This window comes from Pleurodeles waltl, chromosome 1_2, assembly GCF_031143425.1.
Source record: "Pleurodeles waltl isolate 20211129_DDA chromosome 1_2, aPleWal1.hap1.20221129, whole genome shotgun sequence".
NCBI classification, from domain to species: domain Eukaryota; kingdom Metazoa; phylum Chordata; class Amphibia; order Caudata; family Salamandridae; genus Pleurodeles; species Pleurodeles waltl.
This window is the reverse complement of record NC_090437.1, coordinates 1,349,197,837-1,349,218,133: the sequence shown is the minus strand read 5'-3', so window position 1 is coordinate 1,349,218,133 and position 20,297 is coordinate 1,349,197,837. Positions and strand designations below refer to the sequence as shown.

Below are 20,297 nucleotides of genomic sequence, written 5' to 3'. Positions count from 1 at the left end.
AGTGCTGCCCTGCCCCAAAACCTAGCAAATGAGTCCCTTAGGTTCTGCGAACTACACCAAGTACAAACCTTTCCACACTTGGCACCGAAGGTGGCGAGGGTGAGCAGCCAAAGACTTTTCATGGAGATAGTGTGAGAGAAGAGATTCAGCACAGACTAATTTACTGTCTAGCCTGGGGCTTTCTTTTTAGTAAAAAACACAAGTGTGTTAATTATGTCAAAATAGAAAAGAACACAAAATAAATATTAATCATCACAAGGTTGCACGCTAGGCTTGTTATCTACACAGGAAACAGTAGACTACATTGAAGCAGAGGTGTGGGCTCACTGTGGGTGCAGATAAGCAGCTTCCTGTTTTATGTGACCCAAGGTCCCTCCCCTCCATGCTAAGCTCAGAAAATGAGTTAATCTGAGATGTTGAATGCTGGTTAGTCTTAGCCACATGTGTACAGGCCCCAGCCACAATCACGAGGCGATGTGCCCACAGATGGAGAGAGTCAGCTAGGCGGCCTTGCCTCCTCTTTGTGCAGGGCCAGGGGCAGCGGCAAGGGTGAAGCCGGCTCTGATCTAGAAGCCAGCGTTCCTGGAGGTCGGCTTCTATTCTCTAGCCCATGGTGCGGGTCCCAGTCTTGATGCGTGGAAGGTGGAGTCAGCATAAGTTTATTGTCCTCCTCCGATGGTGATCGCTGGAGCAGACACGCTTAGGAAATTGCTAAGCTGGGTATTTTTCCTTGTTACACCTCTCCTGAAGAATTGTATCTTTTTGCTGCATTCCGAGGTGTACCAGTTCGGGTAAATCTGGAACTGTGTTCAAAACGATGAGAGTTGGGTGGCAGCACCCACACAACGCTCGCAGAATGCCTCCCTTGCACAGAGTAAGGCAATGCAGCAATTTGCGCTTCTTTGCCTTACTTTGGATTTACGGAATCACTCAGGGCCACGCAAAGCGGCTGTGCGTTACTTCATAAATATGACTTAAGGTTTGCGTTGCTCTCGCACCATGTTGCGTGGTGCAAACGCAACACAAACCATGTCATAAACAGGCCCCTCAGTGACTATGTAGGCAGAGCATCAGCTCACAGCTAACCAAAGGCTTTCAGTCAAGTGAGGGCCCTAAGAAAGGTCGGGCCCCAGGGAAGAGGGCTACACAGATTCATGCTATGCCCCTGCCACATGGTTGACACAAACAAAAGGATTGTTGAAGGAAGGAACGTGTGAGCAGGAGGGGTTAAAAGGAAGGAGGGAGAGGTACTGGATGACAAGAGAGGATGAGGACTGCAGGTACCAGAGATGGTAAAAGATAAAGAGGAGGAGAGGGATGCTGGAGCATAGAAATACTCTGCAGCTTCCCAGATGATGCTCACCAGGCACCTCAAATGGAATCAAGAGCAAATAAATACTCCAAAGTGCTTCTGATGATACTCACCTGGCACCCTAGACGGATGCAGGAGCATCAAAATACTCCACAGTACCTCTGATGATTCTCACCAGGCACATTTGAGAGACACAAGAGTAAAGATACACTCTACAGAGCCTCTGATAAAACCCACCAGGTACCCTAGAGGAACACAGGAGCACAGAAATACTCTACAGATCTTCTGTGGATACCAACCTCCCACTCAGAGAGATTCAGTATGGTATAATACTCCACAGTACCATTGTTGATACTCGCCAGGCACCATAAAGGGATGCTGGAACAAAGAAATACTCCACAGTACCTCTAATGACACTCACCAGGCACCCTGGTGGGATGCAGTAGCATAGAAATACTCCACAGTACCTCTGATGATACTCACCAGGCACCCTAGAGAGACGCAGGAGCATAGAAATACTCCACAGTACCTCCAATGATACTCACCAGGCACCCTAGCGAGACACATGAGCATAGAAATACTTCACAGAGCCTCTGATGATATTTACCAGGCACCCTAGAGAGACACATCAGCATAGAAATACTCCACAGTATCTCTGATGCTACTAACCAGTCAACCAATGAGGTGCAGGAGCATAGAAATAGTCCACAGTGCCTCTCATGATACTAAACACTCATCCAAGAGAGACACAAGAAGAAGATACACTCCGCAGAGCCTGTGATGATACTCACTAGGCACCTTGAAAGGAATTAAGAGATAGAAATAGTTCACAGTATCAATAATGATACTTACCAGTCAACCAATGAGGTGAAGGAGCATATAAATACTCCACAGTACCTCTTATCACACATATGGGCAGACTGAGACTAGACTCACAGATGAGTAACACTTACCCTGCAGGTCATCCGGAACTTTTCGGATATCCAGAACTTTCCTGGTGGCTTCATGTAACAAGGAAGCACCTGCAAGAACAGGAGTGGCTTTATATAACACACACATATAGTATTACGATGCGCACATCTACAGTTCAGCATGAGTCACAACACCTTCCCATGCCCCCCAATACCTGAAGCATTGGCACACTTACCGTAAGGCACTGCCTGGCTCCTCCGCACCCACTTCACATCCCATGAACCCTGTAGATGAAGGAAGTCTGACTAGTTGCATCTGTGCCCCAAGGCACCCTCTGGTGGATGCCATCCTTTCAGCTGTATGGAAACATGCAATGCCATGGGTGCCTGTGGTGCCTCTGTGGTGGAGGAGACTTCTGACCCCAAGATGGCAGAGGATCCAATCACTCACCCAGGATGTGACATGCCACCACAAGAAATGACATCACCTGACCACTGACTTAGTGAAGCCTTCACAGTAATACACAGGACATGCTACCCATCTAAGAGTGACTACCTCTGTGGACCCTGACACTGAGGATGTGGCATTGCAAGTCTCCAGCCTCTTTGCAAGGGCGCAGCAGCTTAGGGAGCAGTACAAGATTTCCCAGTGCACTGAGTGCTTTCTGAGCAGAATACCCCAGGCAATGATCGAGGAACACATCAGGAAAGAGAGAGATTATTCTGTGCTCATTGACAGTCCCTGGGGAAGGATGCATCCAGGTAGCCATTTTGGCCATCACTTTCTCAGGTGCCTCTTAGCTCTTCTTCTCTTACCTCCCTGTTCTGTGGCCGTCACCAGCCCAGCTTCCTGGGGGAGGGGTCCTGGCGTGAAGCCTTAGGGGACATTCTCACCAGTGTCACACAGTCCTTGAGAAAATACTCCAGATTCCTTTTCCAGTTGGCTGAGCCCTTTTGTGTTCTTGCACTGTGAGGAAATGGGTGTATTATATGGTGTTGTTAAGTGACCTCACTGTGTAATACACTTACCACCCGCTTAAGGACCCTTAGGTTTCATGTGTAAAACCTTCAGCGCAACCCTGGGTAGCTGTGGCTCTGAGCAGCAAGGCTTACACAGAGGAACAAGTGTGAAGCATTTAAACAGCGCTAACACAATTGAAGAAGTAATTGATAACACACTAAAGAAAATCCAACACAAAGTTATAAAAACAGACTGTATGTGTATGTATGTTTAGCCTCCACAACAAAAAAAGATGCACAGGAGGGTGCCGGAGATATAGAATTCCAAGGTATAGTATAATGGATTATTTAACTCAACCGTGAACAAGCATTGGCAAATTCAACATATGTGATACTTTTAACCTTTTTCACCAAAATATTTGGGCTAGTTGTATTGCGGTCACTTGGAGTCACTTTAGGCAGCTAACTCCAGTAGAGATGCAGTCAGGGGTACTAGCAAGGTCCTCAGAAACAGTTACCTTGGCAGGTGAAGCAGTCTTCAGTCAGTACCAGCCACTTTAATCCTTTGCAGGGCTTTCCTGTGGAAATGGTCCTGATGGAAAGGATGAAGTATACTGAAGATGGTCAAAAGATGCTGTGGATGCAATGTAGTAGACGGGGTTCTTGTTTTCACTGCTCTTCAGTCTACGAAGGGGGTGAGGTGGTCCAGATCACAGGGTCGACGTCCCTTGAAGTTCTCTCAGTGCTGGCAGTACTGGTAGAAGTCCAGTTGCCACTGGACTACCGGCGTCCCAGTATTGTGGTCACAGGCTGTAGGAGGCTGGCCTGGTTTGTAGTGGGTACCAAGGGGTACTTACACTCTGCACCAGGTCCAGTTATCCCTTATTAGTGTAGAAGAGGTGTTTCTAGCAGCTTAGGCTGATAGAAGGTAGCTATAGCTGAGCAGCTTAGGCTGAACTAGGAGACATGCAAAGCTCCTACTATACCACTGGTGTCATATGCACAATATCATAAGAAAACACAATACACAGATATACTAAAAATAAAGGTACTTTATTTTTATGACAATATGTCAAAAGTATCCCAGTGAGTACCCTCAGTATGAGGATAGCAAATATACACAAGATATATGTACACAATACCAAAAATATGCAGTAATAGCAAAAGGAAGTAATGCAAGCAATGTATAGTCACAATAGATTGCAATGAGAGAACATAGGTATAGGGGCAACACAAACCATATACTCCAAAAGTTGAATGTGAATAACGTATGGACCCCAAACCTATGTGAGCTTGTAGAGGGTCGCTGGGACTGCAAGAAAACAGTGAGGGTTAGAAAAATAGCCCACCCCAAGACCCAAAAGTAGGTGTAAAGTGCACCTATATTCGCCAGAGAGCACAGAAGTCGTGATAGGGGAATTCTGCAAGGAAGACCAACACCAGCAATGCAACAAAGGTGGATTTTCCGGACGAGAGTACCTGTGGAACAAGGGGACCAAGTCCAAGAGTCGCGATAAAGTCGCGATTGGGCAGATGCCCAGAAAATGCCAGCTGAGGCTGCAAAGACGCTGCCACCGGATGGTAGAAGCTGTGGATTCTGCAAGAACGAAGAGGACTAGGAACTTCCCCTTTCGAGGATGGATGTCCCACGTCGTGAAGAAGCTTGCAGAGGTGTTCCCACGCAGAAAGACCGCAAGCAAGCCTTGCTAGCTGCAAGGGTCGCGGTTAAGGTTTTTGGATGCTGCTGTGGCCCAGGAGGGACCAGGATGTCGCCAACTGCGTGAGGAGACAGAGGGGGCGCCCAGCAAGATAGGGAGCCCTCACAGAAGCAGGCAGGACCCGGAGAAGTGCAGGAACAGGCACTACGAAGAAGAGTGAACCGGAGCTCACCCGAAGTCACAAAAGGAGATCCCACGACGCCGGAGGACAACTCAGGAGGTTGTGCACTGTAGGTTAGAGTGTCGGGGACCCAGGCTTGGCTGTGCACAAAGGAAATCCTGGAAGAGTGCAAATCATGCCGTACTCAGCAATGCAGTCTAGCGTGGGGAGGCAAGGATTTACCTCCACCAAACTTGGACTGAAGAGTCACTGGACTGTGGGAGTCACTTGGACAGAGTTGCTGAGTTCAAGGGACCTCGCTCGTCCTGCTGAGAGGAGACCCAGAGGACCGGTGATGCAGTCTTTTGGTGCCTGCGGTTGCAGGGGGAAGATTCCGTCGACCCATGGGAGATTTCTTCGGAGCTTCTAGTGCAGAGAGGAGGCAGACTACCCCCACAGCATGCACCACCAGGAAAACAGTCGAGAAGGCGGCCGGATCAGCGTTACAAGGTCGCAGTAGTCGTCTTTACTACTTTGTTGCAGTTTTACAGGCTTCCAGAACAGTCAGCGGTCGATTCCTTGGCAGAAGGTGAAGAGAGAGATGCAGAGGAACTCTGATGAGCTCTTGCATTCGTTATCTCAAGAATTCCCCAAAGCAGAGACCCTAAATAGCCAGAAAAGGAGGTTTGGCTACCTAGGAGAGAGGATAGGCTAGCAACACCTGGAGGAGCCTATCAGAAGGAGTCTCTGACGTCACCTGCTGGCACTGGCCACTCAGAGCAGTCCAGTGTGCCAGCAGCACCTCTGTTTCCAAGATGGCAGAGGTCTGGAGCACACTGGAGGGGCTCTGACCACCTCCCAGGGGAGGTGCAGGTCAGGGGTGTGGTCACTCCCCTTTCCTTTGTCCAGTTTCGCCCCAGAGCAGGGCTGGGGGATCCCTGAACCGGTGTAGACTGGCTTATGCAGAAATGGGCACCATCTGTGCCCATGAAAGCATTTCCAGAGGCTGGGGGAGGCTACTCCTCCCCAGCCCTAACACCTTTTTCCAAAGGGAGAGGGTGTAACACCCTCTCTCTGAGAAGTCCTTTGTTCTGCCTTCCTGGGACAAGCCTGGCTGGACCCCAGGAGGGCAGAAACCTGTCTGGGGGGTTGGCAGCAGCAGCTGCAGTGAAACCCCGGGAAAGGTAGTTTGGCAGTATCCGGGTCTGAGCTAGAGACTCGGGGGATCATGGAATTGTCTCCCCAATGCCAGAATGGCATTGGGGTGACAATTTCATGACCTTAGACATGTTACATGGCCATGTTCGGAGTTACCATTGTGACGCTATACATATGTTGTGACATATGTATAGTGCAAGCGTGTAATGGTGTCCCCGCACTCACAAAGTCCGGGGATTTTGCCCTGAACAATATGGCGGCACCTTGGCTAGTGCCAGGGTGCCCACACACTAAGTAACTTAGCACCCAACCTTTACCAGGTAAAGGTTAGACATATAGGTGACTTATAAGTTACTTAAGTGCAGTGGTAAATGGCTGTGAAATAACGTGGACGTTATTTCACTCAGGCTGCAAGGGCAGGCCTGTGTAAGAATTGTCAGAGCTCCCTATGGGTGGCAAAAGAAATGCTGCAGCCCATAGGGATCTCCTGGAACCCCAATACCCTGGGTACCTCAGTACCATATACTAGGGAATTATAAGGGTGTTCCAGTATGCCAATGTGAATTGGTGAAATTGGTCACTAGCCTGTTAGTGACAATTTGGAAAGCAAAGAGAGAGCATAACCACTGAGGTTCTGGTTAGCAGAGCCTCAGTGAGACAGTTAGTCATCACTCAGGCAACACATACAGGTCACACTTATGAGCACTGGGGTCCTGGCTGGCAGGGTCAAAGTGACACATACAACTAAAACAACATATATACAGTGAAATATGGGGGTAACATGCCAGGTAAGATGGTACTTTCCTACACCGCTCCCCCCCCCCCAAACGAAGGACAATAAGACTAGCCATGACCTGATGAGTCTTCATTGTCTAAGTGGAAATATCTGGAGAGTCCATCTGCATTGGAGTGGGTACTCCCAGGTCTATGTTCCACTGTATAGTCCATTTCCTGTAGAGATATGGACCACCTCAACAATTTAGGGTTTTCACCTTTCATTTGTTTTAGCCAAAATAGAGGTTTGTGGTCTGTATGAACAATGAAGTGAGTGCCAAACAGGTATGGCCTCAACTTCTCCAGTGCCCAGACCACAGCAAAGGCCTCCCTCTCTATGGCAGACCAACGCTTTTTTCTAGGGGTCAACCTCCTGCTGATAAAAGCAACAGGTTGATCCTGGCCCTCAGAATTGAGTTGTGATAAGACTGCCCCTACCCCTAATTCAGATGCATCAGTTTGAACAATGAATTTCTTGGAGTAACATGGGCTTTTTAGGACAGGTGCAGTGCACATGGCCTGTTTCAGCTCATCAAAAGATTTCTGACAGCTAGCTGTCCACAATACCTTTTTAGGCATTTTCTTAGATGTGAGGTAATTAAGTGGGACTGCTATGGAGCCATAGTTGTTTATGAACCTCCTGTAATACCCAGTGAGGCCTAAGAAGGCTCTCATCTGGGTCTGAGTTGTAGGGGGAACCCAATCTATGATAGTTTGGATTTTCCCCTGAAGTAGTGCAATCTGTTCTTCACCTACAAGGTGTCCCAGATAAACCACTTTCCCCTGCCCTATCTGACACTTTGAAGCCTTGATAGTGAGGCCTGCCTTTTGCAGGGCCTCCAAAACTTTCCATTGGTGGACCAGGTGATCATCCCAGGTGGAGATAAAGACAGCTATATCATCTAGATATGCTGCACTAAAAGCCTCCAACCCTTGCAGGACTGTATTCACCAACCTCTGAAAAGTGGCAGGTGCATTTTTCAAACCAAAGGGCATTATTGAGAATTGGTAGTGCCCTCCAATAGTCGAAAATGCAGTTTTTGCTTTAGCATCCTCTGATAACTTGATCTGCCAATACCCTGCAGTCAAATCAAAGGTGCTTAGATACTTGGCAGATGCCAGTGTATCTATTAGCTCATCTGCCCTGGGTATAGGGTGAGCATCAGTTTTAGTTACCTGGTTGGGACCTCTGTAATCTACACAAAACCTCATTTCCTTTTTTCCATCTTTGGAATGAGGCTTTGGTACAAGTACCACAGGAGAGGCCCATGGACTTTCAGAGTGCTCAACCACTCCCAGTTCAAGCATTTTCTGAACCTCTTGTTTTATGCAGTCCCTGACATGGTCAGGCTGCCTATAGATCTTACTTTTGACAGGCATGCTGTCTCCAGTATCCATAGTGTTCTCAGACCAAGAATTGGTGCCTGGCACAGTAGAAAAGAGTTCAGAAAATTGACCCAGGAGATTTATGCAGTGGTCTTTCTGCTCAGCAGTAAGACAATCTGCCAAAACTACACCTTCCACTAGAGCATCTTGTTCTGTGGAAGAGAAGAGATCAGGGAGAGGGTCACTCTCTTCTTCCTGTCCTTCATCTGTTGCCATGAGCAGAGTGAGATCAGCCCTGTCATAGTAGGGTTTTAGGCTATTGACATAGTCACCGTAAGGGGACTCCTGGCAGTGCCCAAGTCAACCAAGTAGGTGACTTCTCCCTTCTTTTCAACAATAATGTGGGGTCCACTCCATTTGTCTTGGAGTGCTCTTGGGGCCACAGGCTCCAAGACCCACACTTTCTGCCCTGGTTGGTACTGAATCAGAACAGCCTTCTGGTCATGCCATTGCTTTTGGAGTTCTTGGCTGGCCTGAAGGTTTTTACTGGCCTTTTTCATATACTCAGCCATTCTGGATCTTAGGCCAAGTACATAGTCCACTATGTCTTGCTTAGGACCTTTTAAAGGTTGTTCCCAACCCTCCTTTACAAGTCTTAGATGACCTCTTACAGGGTGTCCAAATAGGAGTTCAAAGGGGCTGAAGCCCACTCCTTTTTGGGGTACCTCCCTGTAAGCAAAAAGGAGGCAAGGTAACAGGATATCCCATCTCCTGCGGAGTTTTTCAGGGAGTCCCATTATCATACCTTTGAGAGTTTTGTTAAATCTCTCCACCAGTCCATTTGCTTGTGGATGATAGGGTGTGGTGAACTTGTATGTCACACCACACTCCTTCCACATGGCCTTTAAGTAAGCTGACATGAAATTGCTTCCCCTGTCTGATACCACCTCTTTTGGGAAGCCCACCCTGGAAAAGATTCCCAGGAGGGCCTTTGCCACTGCAGGAGCTGTAGTGGTCCTTAGAGGAATTGCTTCAGGATATCTGGTGGCATGGTCCACTACCACCAAAATAAACCTATTGCCTGAAGCAGTAGGAGGGTCAAGGGGGCCAACTATGTCAACCCCTACCCTTTCAAAGGGAACCCCAACCACAGGCAGTGGTATAAGGGGTGCCTTTGGAGTTCCACCTGTCTTGCCACTGGCTTGACAGGTTTCACAGGACTTAGAAAATTCCTTTGTGTCCTCTGACATTCTAGGCCAATGAAACAAGGGGACAAGCCTGTCCCAAGTTTTCATTTGCCCTAAATGTCCAGCTAAGGGAATGTCGTGGGCTAGAGTTAGGAGGAACTTTCTGTACTCCTGAGGAATCACCAATCTCCTGGCAGCTCCAGGTTTTGGATCCCTTGCTTCAGTGTACAAGAGGTTGTCCTCCCAGTAAACTCTGTGAGAGTCATAACATCCCCATTTACTTGTTTGACAGCTTGCTGCCTTAGACCCTCTAGTGTGGGACAGGTATGCTGTGCCACACTCAGCTCCTCCTTGGCAGGCCCCCCTTCACCCAAAAGCTCAGCAGTGTCTGCTTCCATCTCCTCTGGTGTAGGTTCTGCACAGGGTGGAAATTCTTCTTCCTCAGAAATTGAATCCACTGTAGAGGGAGGGATAGTAGGTAGTGGTTTACCTTTACTAACCCTAGCTTTAGGGAGCACTTGGTCCATTCTTCCAGGATCCAAGTCACCCTGTACTTTTTGCTTTTTGGCCTGAGCCCTGGTTAAAGCAAAAATATGCCCTGGAATGCCCAGCATTGCTGCATGAGCCTCCAACTCCACATCTGACCAAGCTGATGTCTCTAAATCATTTCCTAGTAGACAGTCTACAGGTAAATCTGAGGCAACCACAACTTTCTTTGGACCAGTAACAGCCCCCCCCCCAGTTGAGATTTACAACAGCCATGGGGTGGCTAAGTGTGTTGTTATGAGATTCGGATACTTGGTACTGGTGACCAAGTAGGTGTTGTTCAGGGTGTACCAGTTTCTCTATTACCATGGTAACACTGGCACCTGTGTCCCTGTACGCCTGAACCTCAACACCATTTCCAGGGGTAGTTGCTTGTACTTATCCATGTTAAGGGGACCAGCAACCAAGGTGGCTAAATCAATAGCCCCATCAGAGACTAACACAGCCTCTGTGGTCTCCCTAATCAGACCAACCCCAACTAAGTTACCAAAAGTGAGCCCAGCTACTCCCTTGGATTGGCTATTAGTAGGTTTGCTCCCACCACCACTGCTATTAGTAGGGGCACTAGGTGTAGCAGCAGGGGTTGTAGTGGTATGAGGCTTGGTGCTTTTCTTTGGACAACTGGGATCTGTTGTCCAATGGCCTTTTATTTTACATAAATAGCACCATGGTTTCTTTTCTTTGTTTTGATTTGAAGAGGATTTGGGCCCACCACCCCCACCAGAGTGTTTTTGTGGGCCTGATGAAGACTCATTTTTAGATTTGTCCCCACCATTGTCAGAAGACTTACCATCCTTCTTCTTGCCATCCTTGTCACCCCCCTGTATGAACGTTTCTGTTCACCCTTGTTCTGACCCATTTGTCTGCCTTCTTTCCCAATTCTTGGGGAGAGGTCAGATCAGAGTCTACCAGGTACTGGTGTAACAAAACAGACACACAATTATTAAGTATATGCTCTCTCAGGATTAAGTTATACAGGCTTTCATAGTCAGAAACTTTACTGCCATGTAACCACCCCTCCAAGGCCTTCACTGAATGGTCAACAAAGTCTACCCAGTCTTGTGAAGACTCCTTTTTGGTTTCTCTGAACTTCATCCTGTACTGTTCAGTGGTTAAGCCATAACCATCTAGGAGTGCATGTGAGAAGGTAGCCTCTTTCTAGCCTTGTTACCCCCACTTTTGGCCTGTTTGTGAGTGTATGTCAGGGTGTTTGTCACTGTTTTCACTGTCTCACTGGGATCCTGATAGCCAGGCCTCAGTGCTTGTAGTGAAAACACCATGTTTTCAGTATGGTTGTTATGTGTCACTGGGATCCTGCTAGTCAGGACCCCAGTGCTCATAGGTTTGTGGCCTATATGTATGTGTCACTGGGACCCTGTCACACAGGGCCCCAGTGCTCATAGGTGTGCATGTATATGTTCCCTGTGTGGTGCCTAACTGTCTCACTGAGGCTCTGCTAACCAGAACCTCAGTGGTTATGCTCTCTCATTACTTTTAAATTGTCACTAACAGGCTAGTGACCATTTTTACCAATTTACATTGGCTTACTGGAACACCCTTATAATTCCCTAGTATATGGTACTGAGGTACCCAGGGTATTGGGGTTCCAGGAGATCCCTATGGGCTGCAGCATTTCTTTTGCCACCCATAGGGAGCTCTGACAATTCTTACACAGGCCTGCCACTGCAGCCTGAGTGAAATAACGTCCACGTTATTTCACAGCCATTTTTCACTGCACTTAAGTAACTTATAAGTCACCTATATGTCTAACCTTTACCTGGTAAAGGTTAGGTGCAAAGTTACTTGGTGTGTGGGCACCCTGGCACTAGCCAAGGTGCCCCCACATTGTTCAGAGCCAATTCACTGAACTTTGTGAGTGCGGGGACACCATTACACGCGTGCACTACATATAGGTCACTACCTATATGTAGCTTCACCATGGTAACTCCGAATATGGCCATGTAACATGTCTATGATCATGGAATTGCCCCCTCTATGCCATCCTGGCATAGTTGGCACAATCCCATGATCCCAGTGGTCTGTAGCACAGACCCTGGTACTGGCAAACTGCCCTTCCTGGGGTTTCACTGCAGCTGCTGCTGCTGCCAACCCCTCAGACAGGCAGCTGCCCTCCTGGGGTCCAGCCAGGCCTGGCCCAGGATGGCAGAACAAAGAACTTCCTCTGAGAGAGGGTGTGACACCCTCTCCCTTTGGAAAATGGTGTGAAGGCAGGGGAGGAGTAGCCTCCCCCAGCCTCTGGAAATGCTTTGTTGGGCACAGATGTGCCCAATTCTGCATAAGCCAGTCTACACCGGTTCAGGGACCCCTTAGCCCCTGCTCTGGCACGAAACTGGACAAAGGAAAGGGGAGTGACCACTCCCCTGACCTGCACCTCCCCTGGGAGGTGTCCAGAGCTCCTCCAGTGTGCTCCAGACCTCTGCCATCTTGGAAACAGAGGTGCTGCTGGCACACTGGACTGCTCTGAGTGGCCAGTGCCACCAGGTGACGTCAGAGACTCCTGCTGATAGGCTCCTTCAGGTGTTAGTAGCCTTTCCTCTCTCCTAGGTAGCCAAACCCTCTTTTCTGGCTATTTAGGGTCTCTGTCTCTGGGGAAACTTTAGATAACGAATGCATGAGCTCAGCCGAGTTCCTCTGCATCTCTCTCTTCACCTTCTGATAAGGAATCAACCGCTGACCGCGCTGGAAGCCTGCAAACCTGCAACATAGTAGCAAAGACGACTACTGCAACTCTGTAACACTGATCCTGCCGCCTTCTCGACTGTTTTCCTGCTTGTGCATGCTGTGGGGGTAGTCTGCCTCCTCTCTGCACCAGAAGCTCCGAAGAAATCTCCCGTGGGTCGACGGAATCTTCCCCCTGCAACCGCAGGCACCAAAAAGCTGCATTACCGGTCCCTTGGGTCTCCTCTCAGCACGACGAGCGAGGTCCCTCGAATCCAGCGACACCGTCCAAGTGACCCCCACAGTCCAGTGACTCTTCAGCCCAAGTTTGGTGGAGGTAAGTCCTTGCCTCACCTCGCTGGGCTGCATTGCTGGGAACCGCGACTTTGCAAGCTACTCCGGCCCCTGTGCACTTCCGGCGGAAATCCTTCGTGCACAGCCAAGCCTGGGTCCACGGCACTCTAACCTGCATTGCACGACTTTCTAAGTTGGTCTCCGGCGACGTGGGACTCCTTTGTGCAACTTCGGCGAGCACCGTTTCACGCATCCTCGTAGTGCCTGTTTCTGGCACTTCTCCGGGTGCTACCTGCTTCAGTGAGGGCTCTTTGTCTTGCTCGACGTCCCCTCTCTCTGCAGGTCCAATTTGCGACCTCCTGGTCCCTCCTGGGCCCCAGCAGCGTCCAAAAACGCCAAACGCACGATTTGCGTGTAGCAAGGCTTGTTGGCGTCGATCCGGCGGGAAACACTTCTGCACGACTCTCCAAGGCGTGGGGGATCCATCCTCCAAAGGGGAAGTCTCTAGCCCTTGTCGTTCCTGCATTATTCACAGTTCTTCAGCCTAGTAAGAGCTTCTTTGTGCCAACCGCTGGCATTTCTTGGGCATCTGCCCATCTCCGAGTTGCTTGTGACTTTTGGACTTGGTCCCCTTGTTCCACAGGTACCCTCAGTCAGGAATCCATCGTTGTTGCATTGCTGATTTGTGTTTTCCTTGCATTTTCCCTCTAACACGACTATTTTGTCCTTAGGGGAACTTTAGTGCACTTTGCACTCACTTTTCAGGGTCTTGGGGAGGGTTATTTTGCTAACTCTCACTATTTTCTAATAGTCCCAGCGACCCTCTACAAGGTCACATAGGTTTGGGGTCCATTCGTGGTTCGCATTCCACTTCTGGAGTATATGGTTTGTGTTGCCCCTATCCCTATGTTTCCCCATTGCATCCTATTGTAACTATACATTGTTTGCACTGTTTTCTAAGACTATACTGCATATTTTTGCTATTGTGTATATATATCTTGTGTATATTTCCTATCCTCTCACTGAGGGTACACTCTAAGATACTTTGGCATATTGTCATAAAAATAAAGTACCTTTATTTTTAGTATAACTGTGTATTGTGTTTTCTTATGATATTGTGCATATGACACTAGGTGGTACTGTAGTAGCTTCACACGTCTCCTAGTTCAGCCTAAGCTGCTCTGCTAAGCTACCATTATCTATCAGCCTAAGCTGCTAGACACCCTATACACTAATAAGGGATAACTGGGCCTGGTGCAAGGTGCAAGTACCCCTTGGTACTCACTACAAGCCAGTCCAGCCTCCTACAGTGCATTCTTAAGAACTGTAAAATTATTGGCATCACTTTCCTTTACAGTAAGGAGCCTATCCCTACCTTTTCCACTAAATGATAGCCATAGGATAGCAGCCCACTGCCTTTGAGGGACCTCCTGAACAACACAGGCCTTCTCAAGTGCAGCAAACCACTTGTTAATGTCATCCCCCTACTTGTAAGGGGGAACTATCTTATGCAGATTCCTAGAATCATGCTCTTTTGCAGGATGACTATTTGGAATACTGCTGCTGCCACCATGGGGTCCTAACCCCAACCTCTGTCTTTCTTTTTCTAAATCAAAGGACTGCCTATCTAAATCCAGCTGTTGCTTCTTGAGCTTCAGCCTGGATTCCTCCACTCTCAATCTATTGATCTCCCTTTCTAACACTCTGTCATCAGGGTGGGTGGGTGAGGCATGCCTTGAAACAGAAGTATGGTGAGAATGAACAGAGGGAGACCTGTCCCTAACAGATGGCACTCAAACATTCTGGCCTAAAGAAGTAACACTTCTACTATGATGAGAAGCAACACTCTTACTGTGATGTGAATTCACATCAGTACCAGCTATGCTAGGTGGCCTGCTAAGGGGCAGGTTGGCAAGATTCCCTCCCAAATCTTTTGCTAGGGGTGCCACAGGATCAGATTGGGAACCATCAGCTAATTTCTCACCAGAAGTGCCAACTAAGGTCTTATCTTGTTCAATGAGCATATTAACCAACAGTTGTCTTGAGGGATTCTTCCCTACCCCTAAACCTCTATCTATGCAGAGACTCGTTGCTTCCTTCCAGCTAAAGTTGTCATAAGCCATGCTGGCCAGATCAAGAGTTTGGCCTGTACCAGACATGATGGAAAAGGTTTAAGGGACAGAAAAAGAAAGAAAAAGTTTTCAGAACTTTTTAAAGGACAGAAAAAAAACTTTTAAAACTTTTTAAGAACTTTTTGAAAGTTTTAGAGGTACTTTTCAGCACTTAGCAAAGAAGTGAGAGAAGAAAAGCAAAACTTTTTGGTTAGGTGTACATACACTGAACTTGTTTTGTATATTTTTCTCTTATGAAAAGTACAATATGACAAAGTGGTAAGTAGTTGCAAAGTACTTATCCCGTCGATGCTTCCAATGTAGGAGGCTGGACTGGCTTGTAGTGAGTACCATGGGGTACTTACACCTTGCACCAGGACCAGGTATCCCTTATTAGTGTAGAGGGGTGTCTAGCAGCTTAGGCTGATAGAAAAGGTAGCTTAACAGAGCAGCTTAGGCTGAACTAGGAGACGAGTGAAGCTCCTACAGTACCACTAGTGTCATATGCACAATATCATAAGAAAACACAATACACAGATATACTAAAAATAAAGGTACTTTATTTTTATGACAATATGCCAAAGTATCTCAGTGAGTACCCTCAGTATGAGGATAGCAAATATACAAAAGATATATGTACACAATACCAAAATATGAAGTAATAGCAATAGAAAACAGTGCAAACAATGTATAGTCACAATAGAATGCAATGGGGGCACATAGGGATAGGGGCAACACAAACCATATACTCTAGAAGTGGAATGCGAACCACAAATGGATCCCAAACCTATGTGACCTTGTAGTGAGTCGCTGGGACTGCAAGAAAACAGTGAGGGTTAGAAAAATAGCCCACCCCAAGACCCTGAAAAGTGGGTGCAAAGTGCACCTAAGTTCCCCAAAGAGCACAGAAGTCGTGATAGGGGAATTCTGCAGGAAAGACCAAAACCAGCAATGCGCAACAATGGATTTCCAGACGAGAGTATCTGTGGAACAAGGGGACCAAGTCCAAAAGTCACGATCAAGTCGGGAGTGGGCAGATGCCCAGGAAATGCCAGCTGTGGGTGCAAAGAAGCTGCCACCGGATGGTAGAAGCTGTAGATTGTGCAAGAACGACAAGGGCTAGAAACTTCCCCTTTAGAGGACGGATGTCCCACGTCGTAATGAGTCGTGCAGAGGTGTTTTCGTGCAGAAAGACCACTAACAAGCCTTGCTAGCTGCAAAGGTTGCGATTAGGGTTTTTGGATGCTGCTGTGGCCCAGGAGGGACCAGGATGTCACCAATCGCGTGAGCAGACAGAGGGGGTATCCAGCAAGACAAAGACCCCACTCAGAAGCAAGCAGCACCCGCAGAAGTGCTGGAACAGGCACTACAAAGTGGAGTGAACCGGAGCTCACCCGAAGTCACAAATGAGAGTCCCACGATGCCGGAGGACAACTCAGGAGGTTGTGCACTGCAGGTTAGAGTGCCAGGGACCCAGGCTTGGCTGTGCACAAAGGAAATCCTGGAAGAGTGCACAGGAGCCGGAGTAGCTGCAAAACACGCGGTTCCCAGCAATGCAGTCTAGTGTGGGGAGGCAAGGACTTACCTCCACCAAACTTGGACTGAAGAGTCACTGGACTGTGGGAGTCACTTGGACAAAGTTGCTGAGTTCAAGGGACCTCGCTCGTTGTGCTGAGAGGAGACCCAGAGGACCGGTGATGCAGTTCTTTGGTGCCTGCGGTTGCAGGGGGAAGATTCCGTCGACCCACGGGAGATTTCTTTGGAGCTTCTAGTGCAGAGAGGAGGCAGACTACCCCCACAGCATGCACCACCAGGAAAACAGTCGAGAAGGCAGCAGGATCAGCGTTACGAGGTCGCAGTAGTCATCTTTGCTACTTTGTTGCAGTTTTGCAGGCTTCCAGCGCGGTCAGCAGTCGATTCCTTGGCAGAAGGTGAAGAGAGAGATGCAGAGAAACTCTGATGAGCTCTTGCATTCGTTATCTAAGGAATTCCCAAAAGCAGAGACCCTAAATAACCAGAAAAGGAGGTTTGGCTACCTAGGAGAGAGGATAGGCTAGCAACACCTGAAGGAGCCTATCAGAAGGAGTCTCTGACGTCACCTGCTGGCACTGGCCACTCAGAGCAGTCCAGTGTGCCAGCAGCACCTCTGTTTCCAAGATGGCAGAGGTCTGGAGCACACTGGAGGAGCTCTGGGCACCTCCAGGGAAGGCGCAGGTCAGGGCAGTGGTCACTCCCCTTTCCTTTGTCCAGTTTTGCGCCAGAGCAGGGCTGGGGGATCCCTGAACCGGTGTAGACTGGCTTATGCAGAAATGGGCACCATCTGTGCCCATGAAAGCATTTCCAGAGGCTGGGGGAGGCTACTCCTCCCCAGCCCTAACACCTTTTTCCAAAGGGAGAGGGTGTAACACCCTCTCTCTGAGGAAGTCCTTTGTTCTGCCTTCCTGGGCCAAGGCTGGGTGGACCCCAGGAGGGCAGAAACCTGTCTGAGGGGTTGGCAGCTGCTGCAGTGAAACCCGGGAAAGGTAGTTTGGCAGTACCCGGGTCTGTGCTAGAGACTCGGGGATCATGGAATTGTCTCCCCAATGCCAAAATGGCATTGGGGTGACAATTCCATGATCTTAGACATGTTAGCAATGAATGCCCAAGTGGACAAATCAGCACAATCAAGCTTCGTCACCTTCAAGACTCTGCGACGCATCTTCCCGCACCTCGGATTTCCACACAAGGTCCAGGCTATTATGTCTCTTGTACGATCCAAACTAGATTACGCCAATGGCCTTCACCATGGATCGACTCTATCTACTATGAAAATAGACAACGCATTCAGAACTCGGCTGCCAGGCTACTATTACATGCAAAGCCACAAGCCCACATCTCCCCTGCCTTGAGAGCACTTGTTGCCATTGCCAGAAGAGCCAACTTCAAGCTGCTCTGTATCACCCACAAAGCTAAACATGGAACAGGACCGCTCTTCATCAGGAATAAAATCACCAAATACATCTACAAAGAAACCTACACTCAAGATTGGCACCCCGCCTTAGAACACCACCATACAGGAAAAAGACTACAGGAGGAACATCCTTCTCCGTTCAAGCAGCCAAACTATGAAATTCATTACCCCCACATATAACATCCACGGATAACGATATTATCTTCAAAAGACTACCCAAGAGTTGATTCTTTCCTTCCTAACTACCATGTTCAAAGAACAATGGGCTGAATTTGCCTGTGTTGGTAAACATTTATAATCTGATTATGTGTATATGCCTAGGTAGGTATATTTCTATAAGAAATATGTATAATTACTATTTCGTAATAATAAAATATGTACATACTCTTTGAGCCTTGTAGGACGCTGGCCTGGTGTGTAGTGGGTACCTAAGGTACTTACACCTTATACGAGGTCCAGGTATCCCCTCATTAGTGAAATGAAGGCAGCGTCTAGAGGCCAGGCTTTCAAGAGGTAGCTGTGGATGAGCAGCCAAGGCTTATCAAGGAGACATGCAAAGCTCCTGCTATACCACCGTAGTCACACAGTACTCACACACATGAAAAAAAATATTCAGTGTTACAAAAATAAAGGTACTTTATTATGGTAACAGCACCAAAAATACTAGAGAGGCAACACTCCCTTAGGAGGTAAGTAATGCACAAGTTATATACCCTAGTATGCAGAAAAAGGCATAAGAATAGTTAGAAAACAGTGCAAATAGTGTAAAACACAATAGAGAATAGTGGACCTAGGGGGAGCACAAACCATTTACTAACAAACTGAATGCAAGAGTGTCACCTCCACCCAGGTAAGTGGAGTGTGTAGAGGGTCGCTGGGGGTCTCAGAAAAGCACAAATATAAGTACCACAACACCCCCCCCCCCAGCAACCAGCAAAGCAGGAGTAAATTACTAGGATTTCCCCGGAACACCCACTCAGAAGAAAAAAAGAGGATTGCAAAACCCAAAGAGGACTGCAAGAAACCAATGGTGGGTTCCTGAAGAGGAAGACCTGTGGAAAGAGGGGACCAAGTCCAGAAGACACAGCAGAGCCCAGTGGGGGCAGGAACCCCTGCCCACCAAGCTGAGGATTGCAGGAGTTGGTCAACGGTGGAGAATGAAAGTCAGCGCTGCAGCCCTGGAGTCAGAGTCGAATTCCTGGAGGATGCAGGTGATGTCCCACGCTGGAAGGAAGATTGCAGTTGTGTTTGCACATCTGGATTCCACCAACAAGCCTTGGCATAGGGAAAACTCAGGCGAAGCCTTTGTTGCAGATGGTCAGGTCCTGGAGAGTCCAGATGCAGTTTCTTTGGTCAGAAGTCGAAGTAAGGGATGCAGAGGAATCCTGCTGGAATCTTGCGAGCCGAATCTGAATAACTACCCAAAGGAGAGATCCTAAATAGCCCTGAAAGGGGGATTGGTCACCTAGCTGGGTGACCACCTATAAGGAGGAGGCTCTGATGTCACCTGCCTGGCCTGGCCACCCAGATGCACCCAGATGCCACCCTTGGATTGAAGATGGCAAAACCCAGGGACCCTCTGGAGGAGCTCTGGGCATCACCCCTGGGGTGGTAATCGACAGGGGAGTGGGGATTATTATATTCCTTACACATATTTATGTATTTATTTATTACGTTAGTCCTACAAGAGGGGAAAAAAGTCTCTCTCGTAAGCTTTACTCTGTCTCCCATCACCCTATGTCTCTGTCAATCTATCCTCCATCCCCACTCTGACTCATCCCAAACCCATTCTACTACTGTGATCTCCACAACAACCCGGCCTGAGCTCTTCCCTTGTCCACAGCTCTTGGCTCACCCCACACCTCAGTTTACCACTCTGATCGCCCAAATAACCCTACTAAACTCTCCCTCACTTATCACACCTTTGGCTCATCCAAAGCCCCTTCTGCTACTATGATCTGCCTAACCCTTTCCACAGACTGTTCCCTCCTCCATCTCTCCTTTACTCATCCCAAGCCTCATCCTATTACTATAAACTCCCAATTAACACTCCTGGATTCTTCCCTCCTCTATCCCTCCATTACTCTAGTCAATCCAACTAACAAACTCACACATCCTCTGCTCAAATCAACTCATAATAATAGTAATACTGTACTCATATTTCACTATACTAATCCACCACTAATCCTTTTGGGTTCCCAAGCAGCGTGCTACTCGCCGAAAAGCACTTCGACGCCTCGTCAGGGGTAGTAAGCGCTAAATAAATACAAT

The 20,297-nt window shown here is 48.2% G+C and overlaps 1 protein-coding gene across 2 annotated transcripts in view; it reads right to left on the bottom strand.

Moving 5' to 3' along the window:
- The window catches only part of LOC138252733 (NACHT, LRR and PYD domains-containing protein 3-like), a 451,062-nt gene that overhangs the window by 407,584 nt on the left and 23,181 nt on the right, over nt 1-20,297 (bottom strand). For both annotated transcript variants that reach the window (XM_069205763.1, XM_069205764.1), the window contains one exon: nt 2,266-2,334. In XM_069205763.1, the coding sequence (XP_069061864.1) occupies nt 2,266-2,334 (69 nt within the window). The remainder of the gene's footprint in view (nt 1-2,265; nt 2,335-20,297) is intronic.